The sequence below is a fragment of the Plectropomus leopardus genome, chromosome 11 (genome assembly GCF_026936395.1).
Source record: "Plectropomus leopardus strain MGB_pleo_1.0 chromosome 11, ASM2693639v1, whole genome shotgun sequence".
Lineage (NCBI taxonomy): Eukaryota > Metazoa > Chordata > Actinopteri > Perciformes > Serranidae > Plectropomus > Plectropomus leopardus.
This window is the reverse complement of record NC_142186.1, coordinates 7900685-7919171: the sequence shown is the minus strand read 5'-3', so window position 1 is coordinate 7919171 and position 18487 is coordinate 7900685. Positions and strand designations below refer to the sequence as shown.

The following is an 18487-nucleotide window of genomic DNA, read 5'->3' as shown; positions in this document are numbered from 1 at the left end:
ACAACATTCAAAATAAATAAAGCAAACATAATAAATAAATAAATAAATCGAAGAAAAGCCCAAGTTGTAATATTCCCGACCGCCTCTGAAGGCAGCAGCAGATCCTCACACTTCCTCCGAGCTGTTCAGTTGTTCAGCCATTTTGATTCGGAGCCGCAGCGCCGGAGAGAAACTGTCTGGAAAAGGTGGGGAATGTGTTACTATAAAAGCACAACGCTGATATAAGTTTCGTTCACACTTGTCCTCCACTGTGGGGTTTAATTTAAATGTACAGGTACATTTTTTTTTACCCGGTAAGATAACAGTACTAGTGTCTGTTAGCCTTCAGTTGTAGCTTCGCTAATGTTAGCTCCCGTTAGCTTGGTTGAGCTCCCCTAGCTAACAAATGCACGAGCACAGGCAGCGTTAGAGTTTGGTATTCACCGGCCCCTGGTTTATTTCAGTATCATGCGTCAGTGCTGACACCGCACCCCTTACTACATAGCGTTTCTTAACACTGTAAACAGGGGAGATGGATCCCAGCTAACAGAAGTCGCTAGATAGAGCTAGCCGGTCAGCTAGATGTAACGTTAGCACTTAAATCGATGCTAACGCCCGCTGTTTTCTGGCCAGTAGAGGAGACTCAAGTGTCATGTTAAAGCACATAAACTGCAGCAGCTCTCGTCATGTCAGCAAATGAGATGCCGATGGTCCAAATCATATCTAAATGTAGTCTGCCTGGATATTTCAGGTGTGAATCCAGAGGAGAGATGTGGGACCAGGGGGGGCAGCCCTGGCCGCAGTGGCCTCTGAGCCAGCAGCAGTGGATGCAGTCTTTCCAGCACCATCAAGATCCAGGTGAGTGAGGGATGCACATAAAATCATTTTTCTTCAAAGAAATGTTCCACTTCACAAATAACCTCGATAATTTGAGTTCACCAGACCTGAAACAACCTTCAGTGGGCGTGTGTATCTGGCTGTGTGCAGGTCAAGTGGACTGGGCTGCTCTGGCACAAGCATGGATAGCCCAGAAGGAGTCAACAGGAGCAGAGCAGCAGAACCTTCAGCCCAATGGCCAGGACATCCCAGGCATTGAACCAATTGGGCAGGGCAACCATGGTGCCTTCCAGGGTGACCCAGCATTTGGCAGAATGTGGCAGCCAGGTACATTTTTCTAGGGATGTCCCTAACATTTTTTTGCCCCCAGTCCCAGTCATTTAATATTGAGTATGTGCCGATACTGAGTCCCGATTCAGTACTTTTGTTATCCTAGACTATACAGCTGCAGAGTCCACACTAGGCTTCTTTAAAATAAATAAAGAAACACCTGCATCTTAGCTGTTCATTGATTATTTTTTCTCAATTATAAGCCTATTATTATCTGTTTATTTATTCATTTATGTATTTATTTTACAAAGTAAAGTATAAAATGACAAACCCTTCCTTCATTCTTATTCTTCAGATAAACATTATGATACCAACTCCCTCTTGAGTCAGTTGTTAAGAAGAAATTTCTTTTGCAGTGACGCCTATATGTTCACTGTGCTTTGGTTGTTTATTAATTGTGTTGTCACTGATAGAATGGGGAATGCATGGCCAACCCCCTCCTCCTCCACCCCCTGACCAGGCCTGGATCCCTCCGGGGTCAGGACCGATGGATGTGGTGAACCCCAGTGAGGACAGCAACAGCCAGGACAGCGTGGAGTTCAACTCTGAGGCCCACCACGGGGTTTACCCCCAGAACAGCCATGGGTATGGGGCACAGCCCGACAGCTACGCCATGGCCCCCATGGCCATGAACCAGTTTGATTATCAGGTATGCAGATGTTACAGTAGAAACTGTTGAAGCGTTTGGGTTTTAGTGTGACAACCAAGTAACACAAGAAGGAGCAATCCATAGAAACTGTGCCGGGTCCCAGCATCTAGGTGTATCAGTCATTGCTTTCTTGATGCGGTGCAGAGGAAAGTGTTGGCTTGTTGAGGATCCAGCATGGTTTGGTATTATTTATTAGTTCTTTTATTTTCTTTTTTAAACCAAACAGACATTCTAGCCTAGTCAGGAGTGATGGATGAATGTCAACTAACTTAATCTGGGGACACACAACAACGACCCCCACACTCAGTGCATGCCACTTGGTGGCAGTTAACAGAGGACCTTCTGTACTTTAGCTACCTTTAATTTTAAGTTTGTACTGTCTCTCCACAGCATGGGGCAGCCTCATCCTTTGCTCCGACACCCGCAAGCTTCCACTCCCCATACTGGCAGGGTCCTCCTCAGAACAGACGAGATACCAGACCACCCGGCTTCAGAGACCGGCCCAGATCCCCTATCCAGCTCCCTGTCAAACAAGAGGCCCCAGCAACGCTAGGTGAGTGTGTTTTTCTCTCAATTATCAGCCAGCATATTCAGATTATCTGCCTGAAGGCGCCTTGTGTTGCATGAATGAACAGCAGTTTGTGTGTTTTTCTCAAAGAGGGGGACTTCTCTTTACTTAAAACAATGCTTTTAATGTTATAACAAAGTAAAATAATGCAGCAAGCAATGCCAGACTAGACTTACAGAAATATTAATTACTATTACTATTATTAAGTACTATTTTTTATTCTCATTATTACTGATGCTTTGCATCACATAAGTGATTACATCGCATTTGCTAGTCAGTTGCTACTACAAGCTACAACCAACAACATCATGGCCTATCAATAGTTTTTGAAAATCTTGATATTGATTTGGGGACAGTGACGTTAAACAGCTAGATAGTCTTGCTGTTAAACTGTCAAATAATATTGGCTGCTGCATGCAGTGTTACTGACTTTGAAGACTTACTTTCTGACTCATAGCTGAGCTAAAGGCTTCATTGACCTGTTACCAACTTGTATGTAAGGTTCATCCTATTTACTGGAGTAATAAAATGCAATTTCATTGCATTAGGACCTTATGGGATGGTAATGACTTTTCTAGGTATTAGTCAACCCCTAAAGTGTTATTAGAGAAAACCATGTGAAAAACTTTCAATTTGGATTGCATAATGCATGATTTATAAATGAATGGTCCTTAAGATTTTTCTTTGACATGTGGCCATGGTATAAGTGACATAATGCCCAATGAATGATGCTGACCATTCTTAGGAATGAATGGCTTTTGGCTTCCCGTCGTCCATTAATTCCTAATAATCAACACCACATTAGGTATTATCCTTCACATATTTTTGCAAAAATTGTAGTGTTTGGATTTCCATGAGCCCTTGAATGGATACAAGGCATTTTGGTGATGCTGCACAGGAATTTTCAGAAAGTTTTCAAATGCTTTTTTTTTTTTTTTTTAAACCTTTTTTTCTGTCTTGTTTAGACTCTTTCTGTGTGTGTGTGTGTGTGTGTGTGTGTGTGTGTGTGTGTGTTTTTGCGTTTGCACAGCTATGCTTTCAATATAACACTCAATATTAAATTGAGTGTTATGGGGAAAATTCCCTATCTTTTCTGTGGATTTCTAATCAGTGTTGATGGTAAATGTAGTAGTCTGTGCCTACATGTACCAAGATGCATTGTGGGCTCTCTTGGGGTCGGCTGCCCACACTGAAATTAATTGCAGCAGAGTGATATTTGGTGTCTTTTGGCAATGGAAGGCGTTTTCAGCAAAGACACCGCCCACCAGTACCTGTTTGTGCTGGGCAGCTCAGTTTCTGGAGGCTCCCTGCTGGCTGACCATATCCTCTTGCTTGGCAGCTTCAGCCTGCACTTTGGTTGTATACTCTGGCTCAAGACAGCCAAAATATTGTAAGATGTATCCTCTGCCGGAACATCCTCGTAACATCTTTTTGGGATGCCATATTCACTTCTTGGCTAGTTTAAAATACAAGAGAAGAGAACAAAGAAGGTCTGTTTTTGGGCAGCATCTAGGGAACACCCTTGACAAGTGGAGACAGGCTGTAGTTGTTTCTTGCCTCCTGACTATGTCACTTTCAGGTCAAATATAATTGCTGCATGCAGGAAGAAAAACAACTTTTGCAGATGAAATAAATATTTCTCTGTCAATAGAGCACATGCTGAGGAAATTGCTTCCATTGACTACATTTATTATCAACACTGACTGCACGCAATATGTGATTTTCTCTTTAACAAAAATCCAAGTTCAGCTCAGTAAACTGTCAACATGGTAAAAAATGTATTTGCAAGCGCGTAAAGATTCAAAAGGGCTATATGGAAGCTAACGACATGGCAGTATGTGTATAATTTACTTTGACCTCGTATGTCATTTTCAGATGCAGTAAAAAGACGCACACTACCGGCGTGGATCCGAGAGGGCCTTGAAAAAATGGACAGAGAGAAGCAGAAGAAGCTGGAGCGAGAGCGAATGGAGAAGGAGCGTGCAAAAGACGATGGCAAAGAGCACGAGGCAGACGAGGAAGGGGATGGGCCACGTGTGCCCCGCAAGAGTAAATTTGTAAGCAAGTCATTTCTGGCCTTGACAGCAAAATGCTTCCTTTTGAAAAGCAGTTTACACATTTTATGTTGTATTAGTGATGAAAGAACTTCCAGGGTCGCGAACTGTTTTCTGTGGCGCACGTAGCAGGACTTTAGCACCTTTTACCTTTACAAATGAGGCACGCTTTGCTGCTTGATTGAATCTTTGCTTATGTTTCCATCAGGACAGTGATGATGAGGGTAATGATGATAATGACGATGAGGGAAAGGTCTTAAAAAAAGAATATTCTGGTCGGAGCCCATCGCCTCCTGCAGAGGACAGTGAACCTGAAATGACAGAGGAAGAAAAGGAGTTCCAGCTGGTCAGTTTAACCATGGTCTTTTCTGCATATTTATTGAATTGACTACTTTTTAAGAAGATTTATTGAAAATAATGGATGTTTTTCTCCCTTAAATTAGATGATAATCACAAAAACACTTCTGACGGAGATCTTGCTTGAGGTCACCAATGAAGAGATCCGGCATGTGGCCAGAGAGGCTCACCGGAAAGCCACTCGAGGTCTGCTCTTGTCTTTTCAAGTTTATGCATCATCTATGCTTGTCACCCAGACATTGTGCTAAGATCTGAAGAGTATTCATAATGCATAATTATGTGCATAATAATCTCTTTTAATGAAACTCAAATATACCCTGTAAACAAGGGTGATTGAGCGGCAAACATGGTATACATTTCCAACCATTCTCTGCTAATGCATCAGGAGGAGAGAGAGCAGAGCAATGCTTTCACAAACAGTATTTGAAAACCTGCTCTTCTGGTACATGGTACTGAAGGTCCTGCTGAAAGAGTTGAGTGAATAATTCTCAGCATTGAATCTGACCAGCATCCAGCTTTAGATACAAGTGACTGACTCCATTGAAGCGACTGTGCATTAGTACAGATTGGTTCTTTCCCTCCTGTCCGACTGTTTGACTTGGATTGTGTGACAAAATTTTGTTTGTTAATCCTCTCTTTTTTCTCCATTTTTTTTGTTTTCTTTTTATTTATTTCTTTTCTCTTGTTACCAATGACAGCTCTTGTGAAAAGTGCTTTATCTGTGACCCCCCCTCTCTAGCGACTCTCTTGCCTTTGAGAAAATGGCAGTATGTGTTTTAACATGTTGTTCCTGTTGTTGATGTGAATCAAAGCTCCTGCAAAACAGCTGGCACAGTCAAGTGCACTGGCTTCTCTGACTGGTCTCAGTGAGTATCCCTTTTTCTGTCACTGGGGGGGAGGGAAGGAAAGTACTCATGGGGTGTTAGTAGGAACATGGGAAAAGCTGTTGGAACAACACATACATATTTTAAAGTTTGATTTCAATAGACGTGGAATCTGAGTAATTGATTTGGGTTTAGATTTTGCACCTCGATGATAGAAGCATGCTCTTGAATACAAAGTATTTCTGGTAGGGCTATATGTATTAGTTTGTTTTTAAAGGGGTTTATCGATGTTTCATAGGATTAAGTGCCTTTCACTGGGACCTTGGGTCGGGATTAAGGGCTTTAAAAAGTGAAACCTGATTGTGAGAATATGTCTTAATCCTTACCAACACTCAACAACCGGGGGGCTCTGTTGTGGCAGGTGGGCTTGGTGACTATGGGTCAGACGAGAGTGAGGACGAGGATGAACGCAGCGTGCGAGGGTCCGAATCCTCCGACACCGATGAGGAGGAGTTGCGCCACCGCATCCGAGAGAAGCAGGACGCCTTCCGCCGCAAAGAGCGGGAGATGCAGCAGCTACTAGAAAAACAAACACAAGAGGCTCTGCTTTCAAGAGGTCAGACATTATGCTTGTGTCTTTGCAAGTTTAGACTAGAAACACACTACACTGCTTGACTCTAATGCCTCAGAATGTTTCAACATTAGAGCTTTGATAATATGCGTGTCTCTGGATTTGATACTATCACAATACTGAAGTGTCGATTCAATACGCATTGCAGTTTTTAAGTATTCAGCGCTCCCACTGATCCCTACAAGGCATTGAATCCATCAATCTAAAAATAAGGCCTTAATTGACATTAAATGTCTTAAAATGCTTAGACAATCAAGATTGGATTTTTATTAATCCTTTTTCTGTCATTGCTTCCAAAAAGATCAAAATAATGGGTGACTTAAAAATAATATTTTACCAAATGCCTCTTGCATTAACATCACCAAAAAGTCATGTTTTATGTTACAATTTGAAAAATAAAATACAATTCCCCCTAACCATAACAAATTAATGTCAGTACATGTTTTGTTCCCCTACAGTATTGGCTTCTGTAAAATTTGTCTTAAATTTCATTCCAAGTGGCATTAAAAAAGTATTAAAAAGTTTTAAATCCTACCTGCCTTAAGCTGTAGGAACCCTGGTTCTATGAATCTACAAGTATAGTCATGCAATGTTAAGAAAATTGTGATCTGTGTTTACTTTTTAACACTAGACCTTGGGACAAAATCATACACTTGTAGAGACTGTATATGATATGATGTAATTCCAAAAACAATGCACATCATACATCAGTCTATATTTCTGTATTCAGCAGCATCATATACTGCACAGAAAAGTGGTAACTAAACTAATAACTGTTTTTATGGCATTATTTTTATCCTAGTCAAGCACTTTGTTGCCTTGCTCTGTGAGAGGTGCTATAAACGGAGACACACCTCACAATAGCGGCTATAGCAACTTGTTATTCAGCCAGCGCAAAACCCAGTCCCCGGATTTACTGCAGACTGGGCTTAATCTATGTAAACTGCTAGAGAAAATTTGCTGATCCGGTTGGGAGCGCGGGCTGGCTAAAATAGAGTAGCTATTTGACCAACTGAATGTCCATCCACTGATGGCACACCATTGTCCAGTTTCTCATTTCGGCTTTGTTTTTCTTTAAACAGATATGATATCACGTTACTCGTTGATTACCACAATAAAAGAGGCAACTTCTGTCCACCTCTGCCTTTAAATTATATCTATTCAGACTGAAAAACCAGATTCTTAAGTGATTCTTAAGAGTTGACAACCAACCAAAATAAACACTTTTAAAAAATTTTAAAAACTTATTTGCATATTTTTTGTAACTACTATTGCTACTGCTACTTAATTTGCTTTTTCTGTATCCATTAAATTGGAAGTAGTAATCCAACAACAAAGAAAGATGTTGATAATTATATCTGGAGTTTAGGTGTAAACATAATCAAATCGGTGCAAAGGCTCATTGTGTCACCAGGAAGTGAAAGATTCAAGTTCGTGCTGACTTGATTTCATATCGAACATCAGTGAAGACTACAGCTACAGTGTGAAAGTTGTGTTTCTAGTCTCTACAGAATCTGATGTTCCCTTGTTTATTCTTAACATAAGTCTTTGTTGTGTGTCTTCACAGAGGAGATGGTGAAGGAGAGACTGAGCAGAGAAAAGGGGGAATATGATGAGGGCCAGCCAGAGAATCCACACAAACAGGAAGTAAAAGAGAGGGAGGCGGAGCCCTTAGTAGAAAGGCGTCGGTCCCGTAGTGAGAAGGAGGGTAGCGAAAGCAAGCACTCGGGCAGAGGGAAGGAGCGATCAGGGCGAGGCAGCAGCGATTCCCCGGCCAACGGCCACAGCAGCAGCTCCCGCTCCACCTCCAGCCACAGCAGCCGCCGTTCTACCTCCTCCTCGTCCTCGTCTTCCTCTGCATCTTCCCGCAGTTCATCGCGATCCTCCTCCCCACGACGGAAGAGGAGACGTAGCCGCTCCTCCTCTCACAAGGCTCGCAGGCGCAGCCGCAGTCACAGCTCCCACAGGCATCGCAGTGATCGTAGTGAGAAGGGCAGGGACAGGAGGAGGAGCAGTGCAGAGAGATCCGGCCGCCACAAGAAAGATCGCAGTGATTCCAGGGAGCGCAGGAGCCGCAGGAGTAGATCCAGATCCCGAGAGAGAGACAGGGGCAGAGCAAGGGGCAGAGACAGCCGCAGTCGCAGCAGAGAAAGAGAAAAGGAGAAGGAAAGGGATAAGGAGAGGAAAAGGAGCCGGGACGGCAGAGACAGCAGTCACAGTCGTAGCAGCAAACACAAGCAGAAGGCCTCCAGCAAAGACAGAGAGAGAAGGAGGGAAAGGAGTCACAGCCATGAGAAAGACAAGAAAAAGAAGGATAAAGATAAAGATAGGGAGAAGGAGTCGGATAAAAAGAAAGAAAAGCCAAAGACTAAAGAGAAAGAGAGAGAGAGAGAAAAGGAAAAAGGAAGCTCTGTAGTCACAGAGGAGAACGGCAAATCGAAGAAGAGGAAAGAGAGCGACTCGTACACGGACTCCCAGAGTGACAAGCACTCGCGGCAGGACAGCAAAGCCAGCAAGAAGGGCTCCGCCAAGGCTAGCAAGAAGCGCTCAGACTCTGACTCAAGTAGATCCCCTTCCCCTGAAGTTAGCAAGGAAAAGAAATCAAAAAAATCCAAACGTAGTCGCTCAAGGTCCACGGAAAAATCTCACAAGTCTGGTAAGAAGGCAAGCCGCAAACACAAGTCTAAGTCGCGATCAAGGTAGTATTCGTTTTTTCCCTTTTTTTCCTACTGTATGTCTTAACTGTATGTGTCATTGTGATTTCTCTGGAGTCATTTTAATTAATCTACTTGCAATTTGCACTTTAAAAAGGAACATTTCTGACTGAATGTTATGAAAATGAACTGTCAACTGCAGTCACATCTGCTTAACTCTGTAAATTCAATTTTGATGCAATAAAAAGTTTTAATGCTTTATGATGGTTTTATCTTTAAAATACAAATTTCTGAAATTCTAACAAGAGTCAGGCAAAGTCTCAGTTTTCACCCTGTTGCCTTAGTAGAGTCCAGTAGTCTGTTTCGTAGCACCTTGTTTAGATGTAAAATCTGTCTGCCCAGAGTCAAGTCCTAGTAATGCCAACCAAAGACATTTATTGCCTAAACTGCACTTTAGGTTACATGGGCTTCTCCTTTCTGCAGACTTTTAGTTTCTATGGAGATGATGTACATTTTGTTGTACTTCGGGGGTACAGTGTGTTTGGTGGGAGGGGTGGGTTATATGTGCATGTTTATATTTTCTAGTCTGCGTGGGTAAGTGTGATTGGTGCAGTATTAATGTCATGTCCATGTCTCTTTTTCAGGTCAACATCGCCCTCCCGTCGTAGCAGACGCTGAGGAGCACAGCTGACCTCCAGATCTGTGCACTTTACCATTTTAAATTCCATGAGTTGAACAGGCTTGTCTCATTATAGAGGCAGTTGTGTAGGTGAACCCCGCTCATACATCTTTCATCTTTGTACATATGTTGTTATTTTTAAAAAAAAAAACGTGTGACTGAAGAACATGGCTTTTTGAATGGTAGGAGTTTTCACTTGTATCATTATGCAAAGCCTAATAAGACTCTATGGACACTAAAAAGTGCAAGCTGTATCATTTTAAACCATAACAGGATTAACTTTTTTTTTTTCCTCCAAACATTATTGTATGTGTCCAATAAAACTGTTTGTTCCTTGTGTCGTCTCACTGTCTCTTTTATTTGACAGTCAACAACATAAACCCCTCTTGAGATTCAGTGTTACATTTTTAAGTCAATACACAATCACATGCTTTAGAGAACTATGAATAATGGTTCGTACCTCACTCAGCTAAGGGCCATATAGTTATGAAAAAAACACTTTAGGAGTATGTACCTGAAAATGTCCACCCAATCACTTGATTGCAGATTTATCATCTGATTTATCACCCTTACTGCACAAACCTGATAAAAGTGAAACAAACTCTCAAAGGGTGCTTATAAACCTTTGAGGGACATAGTTCACCACAGAGCACGAATACTAAAAGCTTCTGAAACCTACATAAACCCAGCAGCAATAGAGATGACTAATCTAAATCATAGTCTGTAACTACGTTAACTTTGAAATCTTTAATAATTTATTACACTATTAAATTGCTAAATACATTTCCTCCGCTGTTGATCTACCTGTTCCCCGCTGGCAACAACAACATCAAGTTTCTGACCAGTAGGAACTAAAGTGTGTCTTGTTTCTGCCCGAGCAGATAAGACATGCGCACTGACGGTCAAACTGGCTTGTGCAGTGCTCAAATTAGCCATAGCTAGCAACAGAGTTGTGTGATGACAGCATGTACGCGAATAAGTTTGGCCGCCTGATGTTCGGGCTGTACAGCCGCAGGACAGCCGCTGTCTGCGGGGTGGTGCACAGAGCGACGGGACGGAGCGGGTTCAGCTGGACTGCGGTGTGCAAACAGCGGACACTATTGCTGCAGAGGAGCGCCTGTTTGGAGACCCAGCAGCAAAGCTCAGCCTGTCACGTCAGGTACAGCCCCACACGCGTGTGTCACAGCCAGTCAAGAAGTCAAAGTTACCACATTGGTGACAGGAACTTACAGGTTCACATGTCACAGTTCAAATGTCCATATTTTGGTGGAAAATGGGTTACAACTAAGTGTTAAAGGGTAAAATTTCGTCCTTATGAATGGCTGAAATTGCCGAATCAAGTAAAGGTCCACTGAAATCACACAAAAATGAGCTTTTAGCTTATATGTTTCATTTAAAGCTGCAGTTATGTTACTCAAAGCAACCAATATTTTATTAGGGGTTTGGATATAAGAGAAATTGTAGATAGGACTACAAGCAACAGCCGTTTTCATGGGTTAGATAAATTTAATTACTTTTAGATTTACGAGAGTTTATATATGTCTGCCATAACATTTTTTTTTCTTCCCAAGGTGACCTCATGAGGTTTTTATGTTATCCAAACAACAGACCAATACCCAAACATGGAATAATGGTATAAAATGGAGACAATTCTCACATTTGAGGAGCTAAATGTTGCAGATGTTTAAAAAAAGCATGTATTTTAACTTGGTATGACACTAAAATGAATAATGGATCATCAGAATTTCTGACAGTTTTTTTGCTGGGTTTTTATGTCCTTCAACTAATTGACTAATTGACCTATTATTTTAGCTCCAATTGGATGATGCAGCATCAGATTAGATGCAGTGACCTATAAATCCATGCTCCCAGAAAATGTTTTCAAGGTTGTATGTGTCAACTGTTGTTGTTCCCTGTATTAAAAAAAGTACTTCACCCCCCAAATGAATGCTTATACATCAATTACTCACCCCATGTTACATTAAAGTCCTGAATAACACTTTGTTTTTCTCTTTTTTACCATCCACAGTACTCGGTCAGCCTCCCAAACCACAGTGGACCCTGATGAGGTGAGGAGGTTCCAGTCACTGGCCAGCAAGTGGTGGGACGAACAGGGAGAATTTGCAGCTCTTCATGCTATGAATGACCTGAGGGTGCCTTTTATACGGTGTGTGTGTGTGTGTGTGTGTGTGTGTGTTTTAAATATGATACGCATTTCAACAGTCATATTTTTGAAATGCCAAAATGTCACGCCCATGTCATAGTCGACACGGAAATGACTGGCAGAGGCGTCAAGCAATTGTGTCAAAACATAACCTGGAGGAGATCCAGCGTTGTGGTATTTGAGAGCAGAAAATACATCGGAAATACATTCAAGTAACATCAATTAGAAGTGACAGGATTCCTCCAAACATCAGCACATTTCCAGCAAACAGTGTTTCAGCTGCCCCAACGCTCCATACGTGTATGTTTTGGGGCTGGCTGCGTCTGTTTTGATTGATAAGATCTGCTGTAGGGGCCCTGCAAAATAATCATTACATTACCCATCCAGCCAAGAGCCCGTTGCTGCTCTCCCCTTCCCCCTCTGTGCTCCTGGTGGTGATGATGATGATGATGATGATGTGTGTTTATGGTGACAGTGTGACAGATCCAGTGCCAGTATATGTCTGAGTGTGGCTGATTTGCCTGATGTGAGTCTGCCCTCGGGGTGTGTCTAAATGAGACTCAGCCGCACCGCTGCTACTGTTGCTGCTGCACCTTTAAGACTCTGATAATCTCACTATGATACAGTCAATCAAGAATACTTTCATTTTATTTATGGAATATGTTTCAAGTACAGTTAGAGTCAAAAGAACGACTTACTACAATCCTACATCCGTAAAGGCAAATTTGTCATTTAACTTCAGTGTTTCACTACTAATACAACAAGCTGAAGTTATACTGTAATGCTGGAAAGGTGTAAAATAAAACCACAATTGACTATTGCAACTGACAATACAATGTAACAATAGCACAATAATCATAAGGGGGGAAATGCACCACTTATCTTCAAACCTTTTTTTGAAACATTATGCTCGAGAAGAGTTTGAATGAATTTTATGAATTTTAGAGGAATACTTTGCTGATTTTCCACCAGTTTTTTTATCATAACAATGTGGGTAGTATGTATAAACAAACTATGTTAAACGTGCCCTGAGCTAAACTGTACACAGACCTCCCTGCTTGGATTTGTGCTGGCTCTAGGACTGTTGCTTGAGCTACAGATTATACTTCCTCAATTTCATATGCCCGCCACCACACAAAGAGTATAGAAGTGGATCGAGAGAGAGAGATTTCCCTCCATCCCATGGCCCTTTACTGCATGTCATCCCCTCTCTCTCTCTCCATTTTACTGTGCAGGATTCCTGTCATAATAAAGGCCAAAGTCCTTTATTATGACAGGGAATAGTATAGATTCTTGGCTTTTTAGAAAATATTCAGGAGTGGAGCCTCCGTAAGCCACTGATAATAAGTTTTGCTGTCACTGACGGACCACATTTTTTCATTTTTCATTGCTACAAATTTAGCAAATCAGTTCGGCTTATTTGCTATAATATTTTTCACATTCGGAGTCTGTTGTGAAAACTTGTTTTCCTGACTCACAGCAATCTTAAAATACTGCAATATGTCTAGTTCACCATTAGAATTTTATTTTATTTTTCTCAAGATGATTTGTTGGGCTTTTTGCCTTTAATTGACAGGACAGTTTAAGCGTGAAAGGGGGAGAAAGAGGGGACAACATGCAGCAAAGGGCCAAGGATGGAATCGAACCCACAGCCGCTGCAGCAAGGATATAGGCCTTTGTATATGGGCCGCCTGCCCCTAGAAATTTTGTTTTGACTTTTATTTGATTTCAAATGAAAGAGAATGACATGCAGAGGTTAACAATAAAATCTGTATCTGCAGTTTAACACTAATATTATATGTCAGGAATATTTTTTTCTCCCAGTTAATAATAGTTCTTCACATGGACACGGCTCGACGTCCCACTCTGTGGCTTAGTAGCTTTTGTCTGCGTCTTTCTGTGCTGTGGTGTTGTTGCGAGCCGGTTAAGTGGTTGTCTGCAAACACCTAATCCTCTTCCCTTCACTGTTTGCACGAATGCCCTTGCACCCCAGGAGAGCTGTAATGAGGACGGTGCATACCCAGATCTTGGCCTGTTCTGCATGTTTAACGCCTGAGGCAGAAAGCCTGTGAGTCAGGGAAGGTAGGGAGGAAGGAACACAGCAGCGAGGTCGGGATGAATTTGTAGCCAGAGGATATTTGTGGTTGTTAGCTGGCAGACACTGTAGCTCACTGTGAAATGGGGATGGCTCTGACAGTGGGTGGTGTAAGCAGGATGTAGAGATTCTCGTGGTCTCTAAACTCCCGAATATCTCCTTATGTGAAGCAGCATTATGAAGATTCCAGATGTTAAACACATCTTCCCTCAGTCCTTCACATTTATAATTTGATTGTTATTGTAACTTGATGTGTATGTGTTGTAAGAGGACAACGGGTGCTGATCCTCTGATGCGAAATTTCTTTTATCTTTTCAGGGATAATCTGCTGAACGTGCACAGAACACGTCACCCTGGGAAACCACTCGGAGGGCTCAGGATATTGGATGTGGGCTGCGGAGGAGGCCTGCTCACAGAGGTAAATGTTTGTCTTTTGTGAGAAAGATGCAGACCCAGTGCAAATAAGGACATGCAGACAAAAATATCTCCCCCAGCACATCGTCTGCCCAGTCTCAATTACTACCTTTCATGTCACATTGCTTTCCCGATAGCAGTCTGCTGTAGTGCAACATTCTGCTTTCAGTGCATTATAGTGCCAGTCCTTTCACATACATACCAGTGGCCAAAAAACATTTAAACGTCACCCTAATTCTCCTTTCCTTTTGATCTGACTGGTCTCAGTTTGGTGGAGCGGACAGTCGATCATTTACAGTTGTTTATCTGTTTGTTAGTGTTGATAGTTGGGCAGCCAGGACAGGGCGTCTGTCTCTGCCTTTATTTGAGCTGAGGACTTACCAGCTGTATTGTGTGATTTGAAAAGACAAAATCAGGTCCTGGATGTTTCTGGCTCTGTCACACACACTCTCATATTCAGACACAAAACCCCAAAACGTGTCTGTTAAGATTGCGACTGTGGTTGAGTCTCTGGGTGTCTTGTCTCTTCAACACTTCACATCAGAAGGGATCAGCTGTGGGAGGATGGAGATCGGCCCCTGGGCAAGTGCAGCTCACCACACAGGCCTGTGTCTTTACTGTTGTCCAGAAGGGGGCGTTGTCGTTCATCATCCAACTGCTTTTGTTGTTTACAACCTGCTCTCAAATGCGACAGTTTTTGTACAGCACACTTGTTCTTATTATCTTATCTATATCCTGTCTTCCTCTTGTCCTTCACAAGCCCCTGGGGCGCCTGGGAGCTAATGTTTTGGGTATAGATCCAGTAGAAGACAGCATCGGCACAGCCCAGCTGCATACATCCAAAGATCCGGACCTTGGGAACAGGGTCAGCTACTGCGCCTGCACTCTGGAGGAGCTTTCAGCAGGAGAGGAGGGAGGAGAGGAGGAGCAGGGGGAGGGCCAATTTGATGCTGTTGTAGCTTCCGAGGTGGTGGAACATCTGGCCGACCTGGAAACATTCGCCTTCTGCTGCGGCCACGTGCTGAAGGTGTGTCCTGGGATGTAGTGTGTGTATGTGTGTGTGTGTTTTCCTCCAGCTGTTAGCTCATGTCAGATATTTCTGCACCAAAGGTGTGTGTCTGTGTGTTCATCTGAGCGGAGGCTAACGTGCATATGGTGATTTTGTTATGTTTGTTGTGTTTGCATCTGTTGTGTTTCACTGGGAATAGGAGAGCATGTGTTTGTATGTGTATGGGCTGCATTGAACCTTGACGAGCTTGAGCGAGAGCTGTACATCAATACTGAGAGCAGATGATCATAATCTCCCAGGTCAGTGGGCCAGAGGAGTGGAGAGGGGAAAAAAGAGCCTAATCTTCACTTAATGCCTCTGAATTTGGTTTAGGCACGCCCTCCACGTTCTCTCTCTCTCTGGCCCAAATCTCTCTTTTCTGGCCCCTTTGCTAAAAAAAACCTTTAAAATGTATCTTCCTTAAGGGCGTCTGTATTGTTTGGATTCATTTTACTGCACTCTTGCGCTTTCATTTTTTATCTCATCCACTCTCCTTCGTCCTCCCCTCCTGCTGAAATTGTTAATCTTAACCTTAGTTGGTTCTTAAGGTTTGGCAGTTACTTTCTGGTCTCTTGCACTGGACTCTATCCATGTAATCCACCCTATAAATACTCTTATGACTCAGGTAGCACCTCACTTGTGTACCGCACCTGTAGAAATGTGATCTCGTCGTAAAATGTGTTTTTGGAAGCAATATTACTGTTAAAAACGTTAAATATTTAATGAACTAACTGTTTCTTTTCTCTGTGTGCAGCCAGGCGGCTCACTCTTCATCACCACTATTAATAAAACCAACCTGTCATACGCGCTGGGTATTGTTGTAGCCGAGCAGCTGCTGCGCATCGTTCCCAGTGGGACGCACGACTGGGAAAAATTCATCAGCCCTGAAGAGCTGGAGCGCCTCCTGGAGTCCAGTAAGTCCCTCTAATTTCCATACAGGGAAAAGAGCAAACACAGAATGAAACAGCTTCCCTTGCTAATGATAAACAACAGATACGGAGGTTATGAATTACATAAACACCTCGATCAGAGATTGGCTCATTCTGAAAGAGGCTTAATTCTGTTAACAAGGCCTGGTCTGAAAATGACAGAATCTGTTTGGCAGATACAAATTCCACATGTAAAGCAATTTCAGTTCTAGAATACCTTTATTTAACTTTATTTTATGTGTTTAGGTTTGGATGAGCTGAGCATGATGAGCTGAAAATGGGAACTCTGTTTTTAGTGTGGGTTAAACAAACAGAGATGATTCGACCACAGATAATCTTGTCATTTATCTCTTTTTAAAATCATTTTTATTTTAAATGAAAGGAGGTTGTCTTTAACCATCTACATTTTGGTAACTGCAGGAGTAATAAAACGGTTTGCTGCACACAGTACAAAAACACCTTGTTGCTTTTTTCCTTCAATAAAAAAAATGAAATTGCCAGTCAGCGATTTGCTCATTCTGAGTGGCATGAATTTTGTGGTCAAAATAAATGTATAACTGAGCTCCCAAGATGTGCATTTCATCGTTTACAGTGGCAGACATGATGTTCTGTTCCCACCTCTAATTGCAGGTTGAATAATGTTATATTTCCATTGTCTTCTCAATCTCAGCACCCATTGGCTATCGTCTGATGATGATAACGCCTCAGACTTCCTCTCCCGTGTGCCGCTTATTTTTTACAGTTTGATTAGCTACTTGAGACAGGTCCAGACAATATTTTGGTTAATCTCTATTTACATATGAATGCATACAAATGAAAAAAAAAGCTAATAAAAATCAGCATACAATAATAGCTAGTGGATTCCAAGATTGTATTTTTGGTCAGTGGGTTGCTTTTGCTCTCCACATGGTCTGTTTACCTGCAGGCAACCAAAGTCTGCTCACATGTGATTGGTCAGTGCTACTTGGACTACAAAAACAAGCCAGAGCACCTCTGAAACCAAAATCTTGTGTCCTTGCCTACAGGTTCTGCATAAATATGCAGATATCTGTTTATAGCAATTACTGTCCTCCTACCTTAACAGCTAAATTTGTGTACATTGAAACACTTCTTGATACACATTATTTTAATGTTAAGAAACTTCAGAGGCTGGTGTTAGTGTTGTTTTCAGCCATAAAAATCACTATTAGCTGCAGGTCACAGAGTTCTGTTATAGGTATTAAAAAAAGAAGTTTATCTTTTATGTTGCTGTCATGTTGTTTTTGTCTTTGCCCTCTAACCTCCCTCCCATCCTTTCATCTGCTATCAGATGGTTTCTCAGTGCAGTCTGTCCAAGGAATGCTGTACAACCCCGTATCAGGAGCCTGGAGCTGGACCAACAGCACCAGCATCAACTACGCCCTCCACGCTGTCAAAGTGAGAGACGATCACCACACAGAGCAGGCTGACGAGAGCTGAGCCAAATGACTGGAGAGCAAGTCAGGAAATAGAAAAGAAAAAAACTTTCAGATGTGTGGAGTCCTAACTTTCCCGTGGCCAGCGGTGAGGCAGCGTATGCGACTAAGGTTATTAAAGGAAAGAGACACAGAATTAGAGACGTACTGTAGTTGCCAAGTTGCACTCAAAGTGAGATTGCATGATGCTGAAGGTTTTCTGCTGCTTTACTATGAAGTGTTACAAACAGTTTAAGAAACGTTAGGTGTTTAATATGCTTCACAAGGCAACTGTGCATCCTCTAATTGTGTCATTCAGTGTAGGGATGCACGATAATATCGGCACATCATCGGTTTTAACAGATATTACCAGACACATGCTTTTATTGCCAAAGTGAACATGTACAAAATGTCAACCCCAAGTTGAAGTATTTGTCTTATTTTGAACAGTGAATAATTAATACACTCAAAAGCTTTGTATTTAATGTCACCATCTGCTGGTGGGCCATCATGATAGGAGTATGCATGTTATGATCTCTATAATTAGATAGGAAAAAGGTGAATATATTGGTTATCTGCTAAATGAGTTGTTATTTATGAGCATGTCTAATATCTGCAAAAAATCTAATATTGTGCATCCCTAAATCGGTCGTTTATACTGTTCACATGCATCATTTTCAGAATATACTGTTGAATCAACTTAATATTTTTGGTTAAATATTTTGTGATTTGCCATATACTCTATTGAAATTATTGCATTTCTGAGGAGTGAAAGTACAACAGTGAAAAAAATCTGATTTATTTGGCCCTGGACGCATATTTAAATTTGATTTCATGCTGGT

At 42.0% G+C, this 18487-nt stretch overlaps 2 protein-coding genes across 2 annotated transcripts; both read left to right on the top strand.

The window, feature by feature from the left end:
• Positions 1–65: 65 nt before the first annotated feature.
• pnisr (PNN-interacting serine/arginine-rich protein) lies at positions 66–9899 on the top strand. Its single transcript, XM_042489886.2, has 12 exons — positions 66–185; positions 731–837; positions 967–1143; positions 1560–1795; positions 2186–2348; positions 4239–4420; positions 4626–4763; positions 4861–4960; positions 5587–5640; positions 6020–6214; positions 7797–8928; positions 9528–9899. Exons 2-12 carry the CDS (start codon positions 750–752, stop codon positions 9559–9561), a joined length of 2499 nt encoding a protein of 832 aa, XP_042345820.1. The 5' UTR covers positions 66–185; positions 731–749; the 3' UTR covers positions 9562–9899.
• A 528-nt stretch (positions 9900–10427) lies between these two features.
• coq3 (coenzyme Q3 methyltransferase) lies at positions 10428–18349 on the top strand. Its single transcript, XM_042490390.2, has 6 exons — positions 10428–10721; positions 11592–11729; positions 14140–14239; positions 14996–15262; positions 16038–16197; positions 17522–18349. Exons 1-6 carry the CDS (start codon positions 10528–10530, stop codon positions 17668–17670), a joined length of 1008 nt encoding a protein of 335 aa, XP_042346324.1. The 5' UTR covers positions 10428–10527; the 3' UTR covers positions 17671–18349.
• Positions 18350–18487: the final 138 nt, after the last annotated feature.

Bases quoted from the DNA above. Each gene is read 5' to 3' on its own strand.
- pnisr (XM_042489886.2), top strand. From the start codon at position 750: ATGTGGGACCAGGGGGGGCAGCCCTGGCCGCAGTGGCCTCTGAGCCAG. The intron at 4,961-5,586 runs GTCTGCTCTTGT...TGTGAATCAAAG, and splicing joins TCACCGGAAAGCCACTCGAG to CTCCTGCAAAACAGCTGGCA. The intron at 5,641-6,019 runs GTGAGTATCCCT...CTGTTGTGGCAG, and splicing joins GGCTTCTCTGACTGGTCTCA to GTGGGCTTGGTGACTATGGG.
- coq3 (XM_042490390.2), top strand. From the start codon at position 10,528: ATGTACGCGAATAAGTTTGGCCGCCTGATGTTCGGGCTGTACAGCCGC. The intron at 10,722-11,591 runs GTACAGCCCCAC...TACCATCCACAG, and splicing joins AGCTCAGCCTGTCACGTCAG to TACTCGGTCAGCCTCCCAAA. The intron at 14,240-14,995 runs GTAAATGTTTGT...GTCCTTCACAAG, and splicing joins GAGGAGGCCTGCTCACAGAG to CCCCTGGGGCGCCTGGGAGC.